Source organism: Ranitomeya variabilis, chromosome 2 (genome assembly GCF_051348905.1).
Source record: "Ranitomeya variabilis isolate aRanVar5 chromosome 2, aRanVar5.hap1, whole genome shotgun sequence".
NCBI lineage: Eukaryota > Metazoa > Chordata > Amphibia > Anura > Dendrobatidae > Ranitomeya > Ranitomeya variabilis.
The window spans coordinates 483996722-484013789 of NC_135233.1; the positions used below are offsets into that span (position 1 = coordinate 483996722).

The 17068-nt window shown below is 37.6% G+C and overlaps 1 protein-coding gene across 1 annotated transcript in view; it reads right to left on the reverse strand.

Moving 5' to 3' along the window:
- Positions 1–493: 493 nt before the first annotated feature.
- LOC143803853 (uncharacterized) overlaps positions 494–17068 on the reverse strand; it is a 52175-nt gene continuing 35600 nt past the window's right edge. Inside the window, exons 5-14 of the mRNA XM_077281618.1 lie at positions 15085–16800; positions 12224–12490; positions 10320–10418; positions 8921–8961; positions 8064–8192; positions 7264–7362; positions 4353–4481; positions 3759–3819; positions 3456–3642; positions 494–950 (exon numbers count right to left, since the gene is read on the reverse strand). Of these exons, the coding sequence (XP_077137733.1) occupies positions 716–950; positions 3456–3642; positions 3759–3819; positions 4353–4481; positions 7264–7362; positions 8064–8192; positions 8921–8961; positions 10320–10418; positions 12224–12490; positions 15085–16800 (2963 nt within the window). The 3' untranslated portion in view covers positions 494–715. The remainder of the gene's footprint in view (positions 951–3455; positions 3643–3758; positions 3820–4352; positions 4482–7263; positions 7363–8063; positions 8193–8920; positions 8962–10319; positions 10419–12223; positions 12491–15084; positions 16801–17068) is intronic.

Sequence of the window (17068 nt, forward strand, 5' to 3'; positions counted from 1 at the left end):
TAAAATGACATGGGGTCACCCCATTTTTGATAACCAGCGAAGGTAAAGCTTTTGATACCAATGGCAACCTGCATATTCAAAGCGTTGCAGTATTCCAGCTAACATCATCTGCTTTGACTTGAATAAAAAGCTATAATACTAGATATGGGCATATTCATATGTACTGTTCTGCGCCTTCAATAAATAATAAATGGAACATGGTACTCACTGGATTTCTGTGATTATCAGACGTTCGCTAAGTAAACATTGATGGCCAATCAGTATAGCGTCATAAGACCTTCATGGGAGTATCTTACACAGGGGCCGATATGTGTATGGCCGGATCTGGTACTGTAACTCTGCCCTGTTGACTGTGATTGCTTGGACAATTATTTATATGTTTAAACTAAACATTAATTCTCTAATGGTTTTTCTTTTTTAATTCATTTGTATCCAATAAAACTTATTAAAGAAATCTAAAGAACTAAATAATTAACAAACAAACATGGTATTTGCATGTTTTTTTATTTTTATTTTTGCTCTGAAAAGTTACAATTTACAAAAATGAATAGCATATTAAAAATCTGGCCTTTATAAATCATGCAATGATTTAATGATGATATCACTAACACTAATTTTCTATAATACTACAACCAAATTCATCCTAAATTCTAATTCTTAATTCTAAAAGGCTCAGATTTTAACGTGTGCTGATTCCGATGACTTCAGTATGTCATTAATAGTATTCATTGCTGTGATTATTAGACTTCTCATTGCTTCCAATTGCGTATGCATTCAGTTGTTTTTCAGGTGTACAGAAGGCACCAACACAGCCGCATCTGAGAACATCTGTGTAAGTGTAGACCTGACGTCTTCCATCACTGCAAAGAAGTTGGACACTCTTTTTGCCTACTTCAAGCTCTGTGCAGCAAGAACATGTGTGCTTCATACTTCTGGTATCCATAGAGTATCTGAGAAAGAAATAAACCAAAAAAAAAGTTTGCAATCAAGATCTATACATTTCAATAAGAATCCCTTGTAGTACATCAGCAGCCTACAAAACTATCACGTTCAATTTTTTCATACACTCTTAGAATGGTTTTAACAGCAGATTGCTGGGAGTTTCGGAAGATACACTTCAAAAGGTTGATCAATTTCAGGATAATGTTCTTATTTATCCTTTTTATAGTCTACATATAAAATTTTGTAAGTGTACTGCGCTACTTATCTTGCATTTATGGTCATAACCCAAGATTTGTGAGCCAAAAAGCATACTGCACGATGAATTTTATCCTGCCTTACTTTTGAATTCACAGGAGAAAATCTATGGTCAGGAATATCTGGCTGAGGCTTACTTTCCCTTCTCTCTAAGGGCTCATGTAGATGACCGTATATGTAGATGAGCTGATATATATGTAGATGAGCGTATATGTAGATGACCTTATGTGTGGGTGACTGGATATGTAGATGACGGTATAACTAGGAAGAATGCTATCTGTCATTATGCAAAAAATGAAACTGAGAAAGAAAGAAAGTGCATTAGGGTCCTAACTGGTAACAAAAAGGTTTCTGTCCCGATGAAGAGGTCATGTACGACCTCGAAATGCGTTGACCCTGTAAACCTGTTTTCTTAAAAAAGTTTTATCCTTTGGAAACCGTTGTGGATTCATCAACAGCAGCGCAGGAGTGAGATCTTCTTCCGGATCGTTTCAATCTGTCGTTATAGCACTCGTCCCCATATTATTTTAAGGGGCTGTGCACATGTAAGATTTTTTCTTCAGACTTAGTCGGTCCAAGTAAAAAATCACAGCATGTTCAATATCACTTGTACATTTATGTCTATGTGTCTGTGGATACCATCGGACCACACTCAGAAGCTATCTGAGTGTGGTCTGATTTTCATGGCCTGATATCATGGAGGAGGTGGAGAAACCTTTTTTTTCTCTCTACCTGTGAGAAAATCAGATCACACCCTCATCAAACTTTGAACAAAGTCTGGTATGAGTGTGTTTAGCATAATAGGACAGATTTTCTTGAACGTGGAGAAGATGGTCATCTGCACCTGCCCATCTAGGCATGATTCAAATGTCCATTTCCTTTGCATACCAAAACGGACCATTTTACATCAATATGCTGGATCTGATTTTCATCCATTTTTGGTCTATATGTCCATTTTTGGCATCAGTGTGGCATTTATGTTACTTGTATGCAAAAAAAATTTCAGGCTTTTCCTTGCCATTAAAAAGTTAAAAAAAGGAAAGCACTTTGATGGCACATGGATGGCACCTGCGCCCATTATTTTCTTTTTTAAAGAGTCATTGATTGGAAGGAGTGAGTGGGATCTATGGATCAAAAAATTACATATTTTTTTCTTTTTGAGGACACTTGGTTCATAAAGAAAACACAAACATATGAACAGCCCTATAGCCTATGATGGGTATGTGCATACAAGTGAAAAACACAGAATGAATAGCTGAGTGATGTCTTAAGAAAGGATGTAACTCTGGCCCAGGTATGTGTGCATGTCTTAGGGGGTCATAAGGAATAGCTGTTACCAAGTTATCCACAGTGTATGCTGAGCTGCACTCTTTATAGTACCCCCTAATCCACTAGTTTTTGCAGAAACTATTCAACACTGTCTACAGACATAATTCTAAGTTATTATATAAGTTGATATAATACAATGCAAACTATCCCACTTCATTCTGTGAAAAATAAATTCTTCTTCTTCGGGTTGGTGTACAATCTTGCAATGTAAATCACTAGAGAAAGCTGCATGGAGACAATGAGATTCTGCGGAAAGGTGGGTAGATTTTGGCTCAAAAGTCATCAGAATACTAAACGCTGCATGTAGCTCTTACTAAGCCAGGGAAGGCTAAGGTTTACGGGCGTTGTGGCAAGTTTGGAAGTTATCCACTATCCTGAGAACCTGGGTTCTAACAAGCCTTGTGTGAATAGACTGGTGGTTGATCAGACCTAACTCTGCTCCATTCATTCTCTATAGGATGCCAGAAATAGCAGATAGGTACATTCGCTGGTCTTCGCTACTCCATTAAGAATGAACGGAGCAGTTCTACAGATGGTTGTCCACCACTTAATTCACACAAGGCTTTCCAGAGCATTGGTCTACAGGATTAGTAGAGGTCCCAGTGGTTAGATCTCCAGTGATCATGAAGTTATCCCCTGCCCTCTTAATAGGGAAAAAAAAACTTGGTAGAAAATCTTTAAGCTGAAACTTAAAATCACTAAACGATAAGTTGATGAAAGAATATGAAGCTTTGCCTATTTGTATGTAGATCATTGCAAGGTATCTATTATAAAACTTGCATGCAGAGGTGAATGTATGCTTTATGTTCTACTCTACTTCTTCCACAAGTTATTTTCAATTCTTACCAGTCCAGTAAATTATGAACAAAATATTATTTATTGACTATTTTTTACAAATTTGAAGAAATTTGCAATTGAAAAATACTTACATAGAAGTTCCCATACACGGGCCTCCACAGAATGTGAGCTCAACTGTTGCAACACAGCCGTCTTCTTCCACAACAGTCAAATTTGTATGAACACCACAGTCTTCTGGAGGGTTGAATGTTTTAGAGGTGGCTGATGATCCTGGAGTAACATTGCTTATGTCTGATCCTGGACCAGGTGTAGTTGAGTCTAAAAAAATGTAAGAACAGATTTATGTAAAACTTAAGAAAACTGTAATTACAGTATATGGACGTATTTCTCAGTGTCAATTGTTGATATTATTGTCCGAAAAAAGCCTTTAATACCTTTATCTTGTCGTGGCTGACAAGTTCTGCAGCAACCATCTTCATCATACGTTATTGTTGCCTGATACACAAAAGAAAATGTCATGATAAAACATTTTTTTCCACAACTATGATACTACACCTGGTGATTTTTCACTGGTATATCAAATATCATTTATCTTTAGCCAAAGCTCATAACGAAAGTCAGACTTACAAATCACATGTTGCATAACCCTTATGTTGAAGTTATATGCCATTCACTGTTAATGCTGTTATCGCAAATGCTAAAACAAGTAAAATACCTGCTACATTTCTTTTAATTTTTAAAGTCATCCGTGGCAAAGACATCAACCTGAGATAGATCTTTGGACACTTGAGTTGTTTGGGGTACTTTGTTTAGTGTACCAAAAGGCCAAGAAATTGTTCAAGTGACATAAGTTGTCAGTTTTTTGCCTACTATGTGTCAAAAGAGTCACAGAATAGAATTTCCCATCCCAATGTCCTTTTTTTAGCAAGTTAAATTTTTCTAAAATTGTAATATAATTCTAAAATGTTTCTCTAAAACCAATTAGTAAAATATAAAATGGTAACAAAACATTCGTAATGTAAACCTACCAGGTCACATCTGCTGATGTCTAACTCCTGGCAAACGTTCTTCACTTTGGTAAGGATGGGCTGACCATTTTCTTCGTTACATTCGTAGTAGCTGCATTTATTTTCAGTATTGCGGTACGTCTGTCCTACCTGATGTATAAATAGGAGATCATATGAAGCTTAGATTCCAAGGTTGAGGTATTTATTTTAAACAAAATAGGTATGTGACAAGAGAAAAGAATGTTATGGAGCAGATGAAATATCAGAGCATATTTACTTACATTTTTCAACTGGTCAAATATTATTTATTAGCCATTCGAACCCAAAAGTTTGCCACTAACACATATAGAAGTGATGGGAATCAACTATCTTCATTTGCTTGTACAGACTTTCTTAGCAATGAGTACTTAGAAGGACCAACTTTGAATAATTCTTGTCTATCTATATTGATCCCTTTCTATTTGTGGATACCTTCCCATACCAAGTGCTGACCAATGACATAGGAAGTCAATCACTGATTGTTTACTCTAATTTTCATATAACAATTATCATAAGGGAAGTTTGTATGAATAATCAGTCTTTCCCCTTTTTGTCATACACTTTCCATATCATGTGAACACCAGTGCTCCTTTCAATAATATCCTCTGCACCCTTAAAGGTATCTGTTTTTTGCCATGTAATCTGAGGGCAGCATGAGATAGCGGCTGAGACACAGATTTCCTGGTTGTATCACTTATTAGGCTTTGAGATGTTGATTCAATACTACAGTTCTTATGTGAGCCCTGGTCCGACCACGCCACCTTCTCTAATAAGCAGCTCACTGTCCAAGAGACAATGTACACAAAAAACTATATTATTGGAAGTATTAGCTTTCTGAGCTCTGCTTCATGTTAATTCTAAAACTCTGATTGTGTCACAAATGCTGCACCCAATAAACTAGGAAATACATAATGGGAATCAGGATATGTTTCCCTACATTTGTCTGCTTTCAGATGAGGTAGCAAAAATCTGGTGACACATTCTTTTTAAAGAAGTGTCATCATTATGTAAAGCTATTAAAATACTTACTGATAGCTGTCTTTACCAGTTTCCAATGCCGCTGTGGTCCCTTGTCATAGCTCTGCAGCTTTTTCAGTTCATACAGCATCTACTATATGGAACAATAGTGGCTTTCCCAGTATAAGTCTATGAGACTCAGAATGAAACTCCATAGACTTAAATGAAGAAAGCGACTCCCAGTCCTAGTCTGATTTCAGTTTAAAAGAAGACTAGAGAGGCAATGGAACTGGTGAAGATGGTGATCGGTAAGTTTTTTAAGACACTTTCTTGTCATTACATACATAATTTGTAAAGATTAAAAAAATGTTGACTAGATTTCTTCTTTAAAAATAATATATCTATTGATCTTAAACCTTCAAACCACATATATTGGCATTCAGGTCTTTGAAATCCATCAACACTTTGGTCTTCTATCATATACAAATGAGGTGTTAAGTGCTGTGGCCATGATAAAGCACTTATAGGGTATTGACTCCTAAGGTCATTTCCCTGCCCCCACATTGGCATGTTAAAATTGATTGATAGCTGACTCTCTGACATCAGGCATCAGGTGAAAAAATCAGGTCTGGAGCTATTAAATTAATTAATTAATTAAAGTAGAGATGTTGGCGCTGGGTTGGGAAAAAAACAAAAGGCTCATGAAGTGCTCTGTAACTCCCAGAGCATTTAATGCCTCATTCGCATCTGAATAAAAATGCTAATTTCTAGGAAATGCAGCGACAGATGGAATATATAAAGGTGTCAATGGCTTAAAATTTAAAAAACCTGAAGGCCCATATATGTGATTTGTGGGGGTTGATCTTTCTGACATATGTTAGGGGTCGAGTTCCCGCCTCTGCACAGGGGGAATCTCGGGCCATCTCCGCTGCGGTCTCCCATTCTTCTCCTGCCGCAGTGGAGCCTGCTCAGTGGAGACGTCAGTCCCAGTGTCTCGCTCAGTCTGACTCTGTACAAAGAGTTACTGCTGCCTTTCCTGCTTCTGCCATTGAAGTCAGTGCTGGGCAGCGGCGAGCAGATGCTTCTGGGACTAAGTCCTGCTTTTCTCGTTCTGAGCATGCCCAGAGTAAGATCTCTCAGTGGAGATCGAGGGTCACATGATCAGATACCGCAGCTAAGGCCATTGGTCCTTCAGGAAGGTCCTGTAGGTGCTCACGCTCTGTAGCAGCTTCTCATTGGTCCTTCTGGGAAGGTTCTGTACGTGCTGCAACTATTTAAGGCTCACATGGCCGCACGGCCATGCGCTAGTTTTGTTCTTTGTTATGTGCTTTGTGCCAGTGTGGTCACGTGAGAGTGTGTTCAGGGACCCGGCTGAAATAAGCCCCTAGAATGCTGGCACCTCCGGCGAGGAGTTTGTGTTTGTATGTATTCAGGGACCTGTCTGAAATAAGCCCCTGGAATGCTGGCACCTCCGGTGAGGAGTTTTGTGTGTATGCGTGACCACTGACTGCTCTCTGTTTGGGCAGTTAGCCTGTGCCTCTGTGAAGCCTAACAGGGCACAGTGCTTTGCTTTCACGGCTACTCGGTGAAGTAACTGAGTTAGTCCATACCGCCATATAGTGCTGCCGTTTGGTAGCAGCAGGTACTCCAGCACGGTGGACCCCGGGCTGCGAACGCACCAATATCAATAAAAACATATCTATTTACTCGGCGCATTCCGCTAGCCCTAACAACATATTTCCTTTAAATTGTTTTTTTTTTTTTTTTTACTTTTGCCCTGCGTACGGCCAAATAAGAGAATATTAAAAAACGTAGAAAGATGTCTGTGAGTTAGCAAAAATGTGCCTTCATGCCATGTGGCAGGAATTTAATGTGTAGGTAAAAATAGAAAGCTGTCTAATTTCATAGAGGTCACAGGAATATGATAGTTTATTACCTCAATGGAAACATCAGTGCCATCATCTCCCGTCATAGAACATTGTTTTGCCACACATTCTCCACAGCACTGTCCACTCTTTGCTTTGTATTCATAGCCCTAGGATACAAGAAAGAACAGGCAATGCAATGGTTAATTTACCCAGAAATTATTATATTAAGTTAGTAATAGTTGTAGTTTGTTTCTGGAAACTGCTTCTGGAGCAAAAATGCATAAAAATAAAGTCAAGAAAGAAAAACAGAAAAATACTAAAATTGAAATGTTCCCTTTTACACCTAATGGCTTCTATACTAAGTCATTGCTTTGACAATCCTATTTTTGATTAATGAAGGCGAAATTTAATTTTTTCCAATTAGCCGGAATGTTGAAAAATAATATGTGTCAATTACAACATTGACCTAAGGTGGCTGCAAATTCACCACATAGCAAAAACTAGAGAGAGACCATCATCATTTCAGGATCCAATCAAATAATGGCATAGCGACAGCCTATTATATGTAAAAGTGTCAGTGGGATTTGTTACTTGTAAAGTCTAAATGAGGTCTTTCAATTGAATGCTAGGATACCATGGATCACTCTACTTAAGGCAGTTGATCTAGACATGATAAAATAATGAAAGATAGCAAACGAAAGTGGCTAGGGTATTCGTAGAATATTAAAATTAGATTTTTACAGAATATATCATGTGCCATCTTTCCTAACTCCAAACTGGACTTAGTTATAGCTCTAGTTATAGTTGTTGCATAATTAAGGCAATATATGAAGTTATAAACTGAAAAGACACTAGATTATATCCTTACAGGACTGCAGGTGGTGTCACAGGCAATTGGGGAACATTTAATGGCGTAGAATCCAGAATCGCTGTCCATATCATAGGAACATTGACATGTTTGGCAGGCATCTTTTGGCTGTGGAATAATAGAGCCTCTCTGAAGAAGAACAAAAATAAACATTGTTAATGTAATTTCAAGATGTTTTTATAATTGTGCAAATTTATCAGTAGCTTTCAGTAATGAGTGAAGGTGCTAACAAACAAACAATCCCTGGATATGTTGTGGCTGTCGAACAGCCGTGAGACATGCAACCGCGGGAATCGAACATATTATTCGAGCACACCGAAGACACTCGGTTAGCACCCGAGCATGGGGGATAACACCTTATCACAGCACGTTCCCTCATCACTAGTAGCGTTGGATACATTCCTGAGTTCATGAAATTGGGCCAAATCACACTAAAATCATGAAAATGGAGCACAATGCCAAATAAATTTGGTGCAACTTACGTAACCTCTTGCACATATTTCTCTTCTCGCTAAACATGCACATTCACAAATATTTTGCCCCAAAATTGAGAGAATTTTATAAATTTACCAATTCATTTAAGACATTTGTGTTTTTTTCATTAAACATTTATATCCAACAACCTGCTGTTACTGTTATAAACATGATGTATGTTGCTTTTGCAAAATTTATACAATCTACAATCCTTATGTCCTTTCAAATAAAATACCAAAAATACAGCAAAGAAAATAAATTAATAGATTGACTTAATTTTTAATTTCCTTTTAATTCAGTAGGGTATCTATTTTACCATTTGCCTTAAATGATAATAAGTGCATACAGGTAATAATGCTGCAAAGAACATCAAGACATTTTACCTGATATACATCAGTTCCATATACACAGACAGAGTCAGGCACTGAAAAAACAAAAGTTACAATTAATTGTCTAATACATGAGAAAAATATATTTTTGTAGTTTCCAGAATCTTAGGTCTCATTTACAAATCCAGTTTTTTAAGAGGTATGAATGTTCTAGATCAGATTATGCAAATAGTCTCTTCAGTAGGAACAGAACTTGATCTCTGGTTCCACCTTTGGATGTATCCACTCTGTAAGTCAATGTCAACCACTCCAGCAATTTTTTTTCACCAGCAGTCTTCAGTTCTTCCCAGGGCCACTCCAGTCTGTTGTGACTACAACTTCTGATTGACAGGAAGTCAGAGGTAACAGTCACAAGACCTCACTGTAGGTCTATGAGAACCTTGTTCTGGCCTCTTTCTGGCTCTCAAAAACCTACATTGAGCTGTGATTTCCGGATCACCCGGAAAACACTGGAACAATCCGGCAGGACACAAACTGCTTGAGACTGAAGTGGCACCTAGAACACATGAAGACGGTGTCTGGTAAAGATGAGACTAGCAACAGGAAAATTAGATTAGTAGCATCAATGCAGCAATAAAATTAAAACGCTGGAATGGTGCTTTAACTAGTCTTGCCACACGACGTAAGATAAGAAGCCAAACAAGAAACTTCATTTGCAAACACATGTTTCGGGGTGTTGCCCCTCCTCAGTGCAAAGCTGGAGATCTGATTTGGCTGGGTGAGGACCTCTAATTGGGATTTTCATCTATCTTTGCTCTGTGTGTCCACTCTTACCATCAGTGTGGCAAAAGATTTATTTTTACCATTGTGCGGAATAGATTTTTCTCATAAGCAAAAAAAATCTAAATATTCCAAGTTCTATCCGTTTCTTGATGGACCTATTGATTTTAATAAATTTTAAGTTTGATTGGGCAAATCAAATCAAGGATAGACATATGTTCAATTTCTCTTTGCAGGCAATTCGACCACAAACGAGCAGTCATTGGAACATCCTCGTAGACTATAATGGGTATGTGTCCTTTCTGTGAACATGTACATGAAAAACAGACAAGTGACTTAGCCCTCATAGTGGTTTGCTAGGGTAGACTTACATTGCGTTCCACATGTCAAAAACAAAAGATGCGGATGTATTTATCTAGATTTATACAATGGCATTCAAATACTATAGATATCCCTTAAAATAGACTTCTCGATTTATATGTTTTGAATATTGCAGTTAAAAAATAGTTTTTGGTTATAAATATTAGACCAAATGTACAAGGATGGGCAACGTATGTTGTAATGTGCTATTTTTAGTTATTATTTTCTGATTTAAGTGATAATATTTCCATTAAAATATTCTATTCCAAATTTCTCATACTGTAAGTAAATAGGAAAGCAATTACATACGTACCGCATGTAATATTAACACAGCAGGCACCAGGTGGCAGGAAAGAAACGACTTTGTAGCCAGATCCACATTTTGGCATTAGACATACACATTCACCACAAGCTGTAAATCAATGACAAGGAATTAGTGATTATTTAGGTTATCTTTGAATAGACATTTTTAAACATACAAAAGCATTAAAAAAAATGCACTCAGTGTAAGTTCCCCATGTCACCATTGTTGTCTTTCTAAGGTCAGGTGCAAAAAGCTGTAGATGCTTTCATCTTAGTGAATCAGGCCGATTTTGCAAATGATACTCTGATCAAACTCTGATCTGATTGTCAGCATAGTGTGATCCGATTCTCGGATGAGGAGAAGATGGAGAAAAAATATTATTCATCTTCTCTATTCTGTGAGTGCTCAGAAATTGAGTGGTATTCAGATGTCATCCGGTTGCAGTTCGATGATTTCCACACACTCATTGATTTGCATGGCCACGAGTGAGCTGAGTATAGGATCAAACTCAGGCATGCAGCAAATTTTTCTTCGGACTGTCTTTGTCCGAGAAAAAAAATGGACATGTGCATGGCCCCATAGACTAAAATCAGTGTAAGTGAGATCCAAAGTTTTGTCGGATTGCACTCAAGCAGCAAAAACACTTGTCTGCTCCTGCCTTACTGTGACAAGGTAGACTAGAGATTCTACTGTGCTCTAATCTATCAGGATAGATAATTATATTTTCCTTCTCAATATTCAATCAATTCCTGAAAACATTAATACATTCAATTTTTAGTGGGGGTTTTAGTGTATTCTTAGGGTAATTTTTAAAAGAGTTGTTCAGTCCAAATTGATGTTTGCAATCACTGTGTATGACTACAGACTTATGATACCCCCAGGGCTTGCACTGTGAGCTGCGAGGATTCACTGGTTTCTGTGCTGGGAAGATTGGTGATGTATGTGTTATGGATTTTCCTGGGCAGAGCCTGTCTAGTGGACACAACCTCACTCTATTCTCTTGTATTTAGAGAGGCCACCATCACTAGACAGCTATGCCCACTAGATGGCCATGTCACTAGACTGGTCGAGCCCTAGCTCAATCCAATTGTGTAGAGCAAGGCTGCAACCACTAGATGGGTTTTGCCCAGGAGTGCATGCACTGGGAGGATTCATAAGTTTCCAGTCACACAGAGCAACTTAGCCATTTAGAACGCACAACCCTTTTCAGTCAAAAACAGGAACGAGGACAGAGAAATCTGGTGAAAGTCCTATCCTTATGCTGTTTCCAGCCATTTGATTGCGAATAACACCAATATAGTATCACAAATTGTAATTGTTTTTTTTGGACCAAATATGTTCACTTTCAAGGCTGGGGCTATGTCATCAATTAAAGGAGTGTTCTCATCTTTGGTATTCAGGAGCACAACGCTCCCCTGCCTCCTGGTATACTGCTTGCCAGGGAATGTTGTTCTCCTGAAATTTGACAGTTCAGACCAGCAGCATAGTCTTTACTTTTAGTCTAAAGTTCCCACTCTCTGATGCTTTTATCAGGGGCCGTTTTGCCTGTGCAGCATGGAAGTAGCTCTGGAACACTGAAGATGGCAGGATCTAACTTCAGAGTGGCACTTGCAAACTGCATAACAAATAACTTGCCAAGTGTGAGCTCCTTGTTAGGAAACTGGTAAGTTTGACATGGCCGGTAACCTAGACTCAAAGCACCAAACTATAGAAATAAAATTCTCTCTGCTCTTGGAAACAAAGATAATAAATAATACGAATTACATTACAAAATGGCTTGTTTAAATCTTGATGAATATAAAATTACCCCTTTAATGATTAGAGCTATTTCCACTGTGATATCAACTGGCTACTCCAACAGACCAACAGACTTAATCAAAATCTATACTTCATAAAAATATCATTGCACTTACTTGGCGATGAAATAGTGGTTGAGACAGTTGTTGATATGTTGGCAGATGTTGATGTGAATGGTGATGTACTTGGTAGAGTTGATACAGTTGTTGGGATTGAGGAGACAGCGGTTGTTGAACTGGATACTGGAGTTGAAACTGTTGATTTTGTTGGCACAGGTGTTGTTGTGGAGCAGTCCTCAACAAACTTTTCCACTTCACAGTTAAGGTTACATTTTGCTGAGTATTCACAGCCACTCTGATCAGCTGTTTTGTAGATGATATCACCTAAACAAATATTAAAATACATCAAACTTTAGTAACACATTAAAGAATTTGGGACAAATAGTTACAGTATTGTTAGCAATGTATTAAATATTTATTGGAATAGCATTTCCTCAATCTGTAACCTGTTTTAGCATCCATGTTTGTCCAAGTAGGATAAAGGATAAGTTACAAATTTGGACATACTTGTACATGCTGCGCTCTCACATTCATAGCAAGATACACTCCTCTTTTCTGGATTCATGCTTTTATGTGAATGAAATTTTTATTGTCTAAAATGCACCAATGGCAACATGCCTCTACTTTGTGATGGCCTAGATCTGAAATTCACACTGAAATCTGATTTTTTTTACCGCCTAAGGAAAACCTTAGCCCCTTATGACATATGACATATAAATACATCATATGTTGTGTCTTCCCTATTAACGCAGGCTTTCCATCCTTTCCAGCACATTTAATCAGCTCACATGTGCCCCCAACAGCCGCGGGTAGATCCCAATTTCACCTACAACTGGCATGGGCATTTAACATGATCACACTGGTAGCGTGTCACTAGCTCCATCCATTAGTACCCCTGTCACATGACCATGGGGCACTCATGGGTTGGCGTTACAGCCTGGGGTCTGTAGGAGAGCCGGTGTTTGTCTTTGCCGACCTGCTATGAGCGCCACCTTGTGGCCAGCTTTCATAGCAGATGATCAGTTCTGCTACACATAGCAGGGCTGAAGCCTTCTTATGAGTAACACCAGTGAAAAGAAGCTCACAGCTTCAAGTCTCCTAAGGAGACTATTGAAGCAAGTGAAAAGTAAAAAAGAATATTTGAAAAAATATTTTTTAAAAAAGATAAAAAATATAAAAGTTCAAATCACCTCCTTTTTGTCTCATTCAAAATAAAACATTAATAAAAAATACACATATTTGGTAACACTGTGTTCAGAAATGCCCAGTCTATTAAAATATAAAAATAATTATTCAGATTGGTAAATGGCGTAAGGAGAGAAAAAGTAAAAACTCCAGAATTATGGGTTTTTGGTTGCCCCAAAATTGGAACACAATGCAATAACAGGAGATCAAAACACCATATTTACCTAAAAATCATGTTAAACGTCAGCTCAGTGTGCAAAATATAAGCTCTCACTCAGCCCCAGATCTCAAAAAATGGAGTTGCTATGGGTCTTGGAAAATGGTGCCTTTTTTTTCTTTTAGCAAACTTTTAATTTTTTTGTTATCACTTAAATAAAAAAACTATACATATTTGGTGTCTGTATACTCGTAATGAACTGGACAATCATAGTGGCAGGTCAACTTTAGCATTTAATGAACATGGCAAAAAAAAAAACAATAGTGAAATTGCATTTTTTTGCAATTTCACCGCATTTGGAATGTTTTTCACATTTTCTATTACATCATAGGGTAAAATCAATGGTGTTGTTCAGTAGTACAGAAGTTTTGCAAAAAAAATCCTCACAACGCCATATTGAACAGAAAAATGTATGTCTCTGGGAAGAAGGTAAGCGAAAAACAAAACCAAAAAAAATGAAAAATGGCCCTGGGGTGAAGGGGTTAAAATACAATAATAAAAACTGTTGGAAAGGTAATTGTTCACAATTTCACTGCACTTGTAATTTTTAAAAACGATTTCAGTAAATTTTATGGTTAAGTGAATGGTGTCATGAAAGATTAAAACTTGTCCTGACTAGTGTTGAGCATTCCGATACCGCAAGTATCGGGTATCGGCCAATATTTGCTGTATCGGAATTCCGATACCGAGTTCCGATATTTTTGTGATATCGGAAATCGGAATCGGAAGTTCCCAGTGTATGGTTCCCAGGGTCTGGAGGAGAGGAGACTCTCCTTCAGGCCCTGGGATCCATATTCATGTAAAAAATAAAGAATAAAAATAAAAAATATGGATATACTCACTCCTCCGGCGGACCCTGGACCTTACCGATGTAACCGGCAGCCTCCGTTCCTAAGAATGCAGTGAGTTTAGGACCTGCGATGACGTCGCGGCTTGTGATTGGTCACGTAAGCAGTCACATGAGCGGTCACGCGACCAATCACAAGCCGCGACATCATCGAAGGTCCTTCACTGCTCATTCTTAGGAACGGAGGGTGCCGGTTACATCGGTAAGGTCCAGGGTCCGCCGGAGGGGTGAGTATATCCATATTTTTTATTTTAATTCTTTATTTTTTACATGAATATGGATCCCAGGGCCTGAAGGAGAGTTTCCTCTCCTTCAGACCCTGGGAACCATCCAGGATACCTTCCGATACTTGTGTCCCATTGACTCGCATTGGTATCGGGTATCGGTATCGGCGATATCCGATATTTTTTGGATATCGGCTGATACCATCCGATACCGATACCTTTGAGTATTGGAAGGTATTGCGTAACACTAGTCCTGACACAAACAAAACCACATATGACTATGTCGACAACAAAGAGAAAAGTTTGTTTTTTAGACAAAAAGGAAAAAACAAAAAAGGAGAAAAAAATTAAAACTGGCCTGTTAAGAAACCGATAAATCAAATACTACAATCATAACAATATAACACTAATAAAATATAAATATATGTAACTATAAAACACTTACCAGGCGAAAATAGTGACTTATTCACTTGACAGAAACAAATGTGTGATGTCGTTGTCTGAGAAAATGTTGAACTAGGTTCTGATGTAATCTTCGTGCTGGTAGAAGATGAAACAATTGTAGATAAAGGAGTAGTTGAAGAAGTAGATGATGTTGATGATGTGGTAAAATATGCTGTAGTAGTTGGAGAAGTGGTAGTTCCAGATGTAGATGTAATAGTATATGTGGTACTTAATGTAGGAGTTATTAATGTGGTAGAATGAGATGTTGAACTTGTTGTTGACTTAGAAATAGTTGTGCTGCTTGGAGGGGTTGTTGTTGAGACAGAGGGTGTAGATGTTCTGATTGAAGATGATGTGATTGGTGTTGTGGTTTCACCACAGATTTTAGAGCAGCACTGCACCCTTATTCTATAATTGTTACATACTGGTGCATCAATTCCTCCTTGTTTGGCCAGAAGACAAGCAATGCTTGTGTCCCTGGTACACGGTGATAGTACATCGCTTACTTTGTTTTTCAAGTCTGGTCTCACTTCACACTCAATATCACTGCCCATTTCTTGCGTTGAACATATTTCATAAGTAGCAAACTTTAACACTTCTGAGCTATCAAGATCATCACCAGACAAGACATCTGAAGGTATATATTCCTTACTTGAAAAATCTTTAAACACTTTGTTGACTATTTCATTTAAAAATACTTTATCTGTTTCACTGACTTTTTCTTTAGAATGCTGTCTTCCAAAGTCATGATTTTGCTCTTCTTCACTGGAAGAAGTTTTAAAGAATTTTTTGAAGAAATCATTGAAATATCCTTTACTGGGCTTGCTGTCTTGTTGTTTAGAATCTTTCCTTCCAGTGTTATGGTCTACATCTTCTTCACTAGAGAAACCTTTGAAAATCTTTTTGAATAGTTCATTAAAGTATCCTTTTTGAGGCTTTCTAGCATTTTCATTTCCATCTCCTGATGGATATATTTCTCCTTCTTTACCTGGGTTTGTCGGTGTATCATTATCTACCATCCACGATGACCAAGAGCATTTCATGGAATATGCATAAGGACAAGTTGTAGAAGAAGTAGTAGAAACACTAGCGGATGATTGAGTGATTGGTGTTGTTGAAACTGTAGTTTTACTAGTACTTTTAGTTGTAGTAACAGGAGTAGTTGTCAGAGTTGTCTTTGTTGACATGGATGTGGTTGTTGATACAGTTGTAGATGATGTTGAAGGTGGAACACTGTGTGTTGTCTTCGTTACAGTAGTACTTGGTGTACTTGACGTTGTTTTGGATGAGGTTGTTGATGGAGTTGAAGTAATTGTTTTTGTACTTGTTTTTGTTGATGTTGTAGAAGTAGAGGTAGGTGTAGATGTTTCAATCGTAGTTGATGGTGTTGGTACTGTTTTACAATCAGGTATTGAAGATGTAGAGCAACATTGTATTCTGATTTGATAATTGTAACATAATCCTGGAAATTGTTGTTCACTGTTACGACAAATAAGACCCACAGATTTGCTGCATGTGACCTGCTGACCAAGGTCTGCTAGAGAATTATCTGGAAATTCTTTTGCTCTGCACTCGACATTTTGTGGTGCATCACAAATGTTAAATCCTTTTTTTCTTATGTTGTCGAAGGTTTCAAAATCTCCATTTCCACTGCCATAAGCAGGATAAGATACATCATACCAGTCTGACCACGTGCATCCTCCAGTGTCTGTGCATACTGCAATGAAAAGATTAATAAAAAAAAACAACTTAGTGACTAATTCTGTATTTTTCAGCCATTTTCAGATTTAGAATTTTTGAATTGCTGTACATTAATATTTCTGAATTTAGTTCCTCAAATATGCAGCAATCTACAGTATAATGTAAATAAATAGGATTTCTAATTTTATTTACAATTAGGAAATAAAATCTACTCAAAATTCAGCTTGCTAGTTATTTTGAAATTGTAGATTCTTTATTCTTGTGTATAATTTTAGTGAGGATTT